The 5,829-nt window shown below is 34.0% G+C and overlaps 1 protein-coding gene across 1 annotated transcript; it reads left to right on the top strand.

Annotated features, from left to right (window-relative positions):
• The first annotated feature begins 513 nt into the window (after positions 1 to 513).
• On the top strand, positions 514 to 4,353 carry LOC111379187 (pre-rRNA-processing protein TSR2-like). The gene is made up of 5 exons (XM_023002533.1): positions 514 to 751; positions 1,756 to 1,971; positions 2,202 to 2,290; positions 2,976 to 3,083; positions 3,957 to 4,353. The coding sequence occupies exons 2-5, from the start codon at positions 1,779 to 1,781 to the stop codon at positions 4,158 to 4,160; spliced, it is 594 nt and encodes a 197-aa protein (XP_022858301.1). The 5' UTR covers positions 514 to 751; positions 1,756 to 1,778; the 3' UTR covers positions 4,161 to 4,353.
• Positions 4,354 to 5,829: the final 1,476 nt, after the last annotated feature.

Consider the following 5,829-nt stretch of genomic DNA (forward strand, 5'->3'; position numbering starts at 1 on the left):
TTTAAAGCGGATAGTTATATAAACGGTGGATGAAAACATAGCGCTTTCCTAGCTTTTTCTTTTTCATTTTTTCTTTTTTTTTTTAAGTACAAACAAAAGTTCGATTGAGTATACCAAACCCTTATTTGGTGGGAATTAAAATTAGATTTTTAGTAAATTTTTGTAAAAATTAATGAAATGTGTGGTAGAAAAATTGTGAATACATAAAATATGTTATTAAAATTAATTATTGATTTTGATTTAAATTAAAATTTAGATGTTAATTTCTACTAAACATGGACTAAATAAAACGTGTTTGATGCATTACAGCAATTACACATGGAGGGCTTATTTTACTTCACTAACGAAAATGAAAATGACACGTTTTGGAAATATTAGACGGGCAATTTACTCAATGGCCTGATTGAAGGGTATTATAAAGTTAATGACACTGTAATAAGTTGAAATAAATAATTAACCCAATACCACGCCGTCTAGAACTGAGACAGAGTAGGGGTTTCGGCTTTTCGGCAGAATGGAGAAGTGGGGGCCCATAAAAAAACTTGTAACCCTTTTTTATTTTTTTTGGAAAACCCAATTTCAACAGTTTGTCTTCTACAGTTGGCTTCTCCACGCCATTCGCCACGGTTACGTCTGCAAGACTGCAACTCAAGTCTCAACCACTCCTAAAACCTACCGGCGACGGGCAACGGCAAAGTCACATCGTCCTTCTGTGGCGGTCTTCTATTATCGGACTCGTTGGTACTATTTGGTAAGTCATTTATCTTCCCCAAATTCAGTCACGGCATGAATCTGATTCTGATGCTGGCATTCTGCTTCTGTTACGTATTATCTATCAATTTGATTTCTTGCAATGTTTGATATCCAAAATCCAACCGGCCGACTTTGTCTTCATGATTCTGAATTTCTGACGCTGGCATTGTGGCATTCTGCTTCAGTGCTTCTGTTAACTAATTATTATCTAATATCTATCAATTTGTTTTCTTGCGATGTTTTGGGTGTGAGATTTAAATTGATTTCTTTGTCTATTTGTTACAATTTTATTTTTTAAACTTGAAGACATGTTAAATTGATTTCAGTTGGTGAATGAAATTCTTAAATTCATCCATTAATGATGAATGATTAATGATTAATCCTGCATGTTATTCTGTGAAGTAAGCTGCCTGTGACTGTGAGCAATTGTAATCTAGACTCTAGCATTCGAATTTTTGAGTTGGGGGGTTTTTGAAGATAGAAGTTGATGATGATCTGATGAAATAGGTAAGGCTAGGTGATGGAAATATAAATTCATTAGCTCGACTTAATGGATTTAGCTCTGCAGTATTTAATTTTTATGTTCTGGTCTAGTTCTCTCATTATCAAGTGAGCAACTAAAACTCTAGAATTGATAAAGTGTGAATAATGGTTGATGTTAAGTTGAGTACTTTTATTATAAGTTGTTAATAATGATTGGGTCATCAATTTTGAATTTTTAATCTTAAATTAATCTAACTTGAGTCACTTTTTCTCTCAAATTTCAGTAAGTGTTCGCTGTTAAGTGACTTGAATCAAATACCATGGCTCCTAAATATGCGTCGGGAGCTCAAAAAATCTCGAAAACTGCAAGACGAGATATTTCATTTTTTTTGTTTTATTTTTTGATTTTATGTTAACAAATTTAGTTCCTTAAATCTCTTATAATTGAAAAAAATTAGTTGCTTGTTATGATTTATGGGCTCAAAATCTGAATTTCCCCTTGGGCCCTGCAAAACACAGGTCCGGCATCAGATCTCAGAGTTATGGTGGACAGCAATAAGAATCCAGTGCTGACGGCGGAGGCCACTGCTCAGCTACACGAGGGCGTAAATTTGGTGCTCTCCCGATGGGCTGCTCTTCGAATGGCCGTCGAGAATGAGTGGGGTGGTCGTGATTCTGTCCAGAAATCCCAACAACTAGCCCAAATTATCTGTCACGCCCTCACTCAATCCAAAGGTATTTTCTTTGTTCTAATTTAATTGAACACACGCACGTAATTGATGTGTTTTCATATCATTATAATTAGTAAGACCTTGATTGTAAGTGTTAAATTTTTATTGCTCTTAACTTGTGTCTGTGGACGATAGAGATGTATTTGCATTAAATTGTTTTTAGGTTTAAGAATGTACAATATGGTTTGCCTGTTGCAACCATCATGATATCGATTTGTCTAATTTGGTGTTCAGAGAAAGTATACTTTGAAGATATACAGAAAATGCTGGAGGAATCCATGCTCTCTCTCAAAACTGTGATAGAGGATGGGAGCATTGAGGAGGTACGTTCTTGGTGTTATTTGTGGTCTTCAGTTATAGATACAAGAACATGAATACAAGTTGCATGCTTAAATACATGCTGTTTACATACGCTTACTGAAAGCCACGCAATTTGGATCGAATGCAAGGAAAAACTAACAGCTGAAAATTACTGCATAGAATGAAAAAAAAAAAAAAAAAAAAAAAATAATCCACCTATAAAAGTCAATAGTGTGAAATGTTCTGATCGGTAATATTTGTTGTGAAACCTTTACTCGGCCAATTTATTTTGCCTGACCAGTGAACCCTGCACCTATCTGGGGACAGGTAGATGCACACACAGAGATGCCTGTGATTATGATGTTTTGGGGCTTCTTAAATTTCAGTTGTGCTGTCAACAAGAGGTGCTTAAAGCTAAGCCGAATATGCTGATACATGTTACCTCGATCTAATTGTCGACATCGTCAAACCTTTAAATGTTTGATGCCTCAACATTTAATTGTCAAGTTGGATTAACCAATATAATTGTCATCTACTCCTCTAGAGCGTTTGAAATATTGGCATGATTATCAATGATTAATGATGAATGAATATGTTGAACTATGCTTATGCATTTGAAGTCAATTTTTTATTGAGACTATTCCGAATATCTTCTAATTCTTATCTGTTTTCTTTTTCCATTTTTGTTCCTGTGGAAACTGTATTCAGATAGCAGAAAAGTTGATGTTTATGCAAGAAGAATGTGCTGAAGGTAACTTTAACTCAATAAAAATCCTGAAGGAAACAAATACTCCAAGTTTTTCTTATGTCAGACAGGTAATATCACTCTCTAGTGGCTGAACAATTTTTATTATTTGGATCAATATTATTGGTGTTCATGAACCGAGCTTGTTGTATTATTGAATGACAACCCTGGGGCTGGAATGTTTTTTAACAATGAACAATAAATATATGAATGATTATTTTTATTATTATTATTATTTTTTATTTATTTATTTATTTATTTTTTAATTGTGATGTAAATATTGATCATTTAAGGTTGACCCATATCTAGTCATTCTGGTCTTATTTTGTCATCAAATACGATTTGAGGTAGCTATATATATATATATGTACATATAATTAATTTCGAACTGGATTCCCTTTTTGTAATGTGGTCTCAGTGACTGGTAATCATACGGAGTCAAAACTCATGAATGATTCTAGGATTGGAGTCTTAAAATTGTACTTCGCTAATGTTACAAGAAGATAAAAATGTTATTTGGACTTGCAAATTGAGACAGAACTAATCTGTGGTTGCACTTGCATCTGTAACCTGCTTTTCTGATTATTGTATAAAAGCTTTTGGCTGGTACTTCATAAAGGAAAATTTATCGTGATGGATTTGAGAAAGTTCCATGATGATTTCTTACCAAAGACCTCAGCTATTTTTTAACACGGATTAAGGAAAAATGTTCCACGGTTTATAGATGGTTAATGTTTAATGGTAACAGTTGCAATGTTTTCCAATTACTTCCTGTAAATTTCATGTAATATGATGGCCAGTAATTGGTAATTGAACAATTCACTCTATACATGCCAAATGGTTAGCATGACATTGGACATTATGCTTATAAAAGGGTCGACTGTTGGGGTTTTTTCTTTTCATTAATGAAAGAAACGGCTGAAGTTTCTTTTCTATTTGGTCAGGCTCGTAGTGATGATGAAGATGATAGCGATGACGACAACGATCATGATGGTGATAATTCAACAGAAATGACAGTTGATGCTCCTGATTCGAGTTTGAATAAAGAGGACATGATGATTGATGAACCTAGACCCCAGGAAGTGGCTGAAGTAGAAGATGGATGGACTGTAGTTGCATCCAAGCGAAATAAAGGTGGAAGGAACTGAATTATACTCAAGTGTACTTGTGTCATTAAACCTGCGCATCGGAATCCTTAGAATTTACCAGCTTGAATATGACGTTAAATAGGAGATTGCTGGAAAAGTAGTTGTGTCTTTTAGTATGTTTCTGGTAATTTAGTCATCGAAAATGTACTGAGAGTCTAAAATCATAAAAATAAAAATAAAAATTATTCTAATATATCGTGTGAATGATTTCAATGAATTCAAGATGTTGCATTATTTCAAGCCAATTATGGGGGTGCTTGTTTCCCATTTTTATAAAAATGAGAATGAAAAATATAGCCGTTATGAGCTCTACATAAAAGATAGAAATTCAAAGTTGGTGGTTTGATTTGATGGATAACGGTCATATTTTTCATTTTAATGAGAAAGGAATGGGAAACAAGCAAGGGCCATAATTATTTTGACTTTTGAAGTTGTCCGAAAGAGTTTACCATTGTAAAGGTGAATTTCAGATATTTGGGCTATTCTTGGCAAGGCCCACGATCACTAATCCCAAACCCTGAACTAAGGGTGTCAAAAAGGCTCGACGGCTCGGCTTGTGGCTCGCAACCACCGAGCTGAGGCTCAGACCGCGCCTCATTTTGGGGACACGGGCCGAGCCCGAGTTGGCCCATGAGCCTTTAATTAAAAGGAAAAAAACGAAAAANGCACTTTAAAATTAAATGTTAACAACAATAACTACATATTGAGAATGCTAAAATTAAATGTTAAAAATAAAGAGGCTATTGCACCACTTTAAAATTTTTGCTCTTTAGATTTATATATGCTCTTTAAAACCAACCCATAACTGTACCGGCTAGAACCACTCTAACTAATCTAACTAGCCATTTAAAGTTGGTAATTAAAATAACAAATTCTAATAATTGCTTCCAACGGGCCCCCAAATTCAAGTTAGATAAGACTTTCTACTTCATAATTGTACATGCATAGTTGTAAATATCGTTCTTAAGATAGCTTTATTAAATGCATCTGCTATTTGACATATAGAGGTAACATGGAGAACTTCCACTTTCTTTTGTAGATTTTATTTTTTTCTTCTTGCATGAAAGACTAGGTTTGCTACTAGCGTCACTGTACTTAACCAAAATGACATTTTATTGGTATTTGGATTATTACATTTTGAAAGATTTCAATCTTTCTCGATGCATGTCCTAGTCTATTAAGGAATAGATAAAAAACCGACAATGTTGAAACATTTGAAAGGACTTCCATGCACAATCATAAGAAGCAAAAATTGAAGGTTTTAACTCCTGAACGAGCTGCTTTGTTGAAGAATTAGATGAAGGGCTATGTTAAGAAGATAGAATTTCACTGAGTCGAAGGGTTTTACTCCTTTAGTTTCCCCTTCATCAGCACATTTCTGGTAGCCTGATCCGTAGCACATATTAATGTGGCCAATTGTAAGGGAAAAGAGATATTTCTGTTACTTCATATTGTTTGTTTGGAAGAAAACGTGTTGAGAATTTAAACATTTTCTCTTGCATATCATTATCTCCTGTTTTCTCTCTAAAACATATGAAAGTACTTGTTTTAGGAGTGTCATAAATGTCTAGTTATTTTTGTGCTTTGGTAAGTAAATATTCTTGATAAGATTAAGTTCAAACTATTAGATACTTCTAACAACAAAATACAGAACTCTGAAGCACAAAAA

This window comes from Olea europaea, unplaced genomic scaffold, assembly GCF_002742605.1.
Source record: "Olea europaea var. sylvestris unplaced genomic scaffold, O_europaea_v1 scaffold1942, whole genome shotgun sequence".
NCBI lineage: Eukaryota > Viridiplantae > Streptophyta > Magnoliopsida > Lamiales > Oleaceae > Olea > Olea europaea.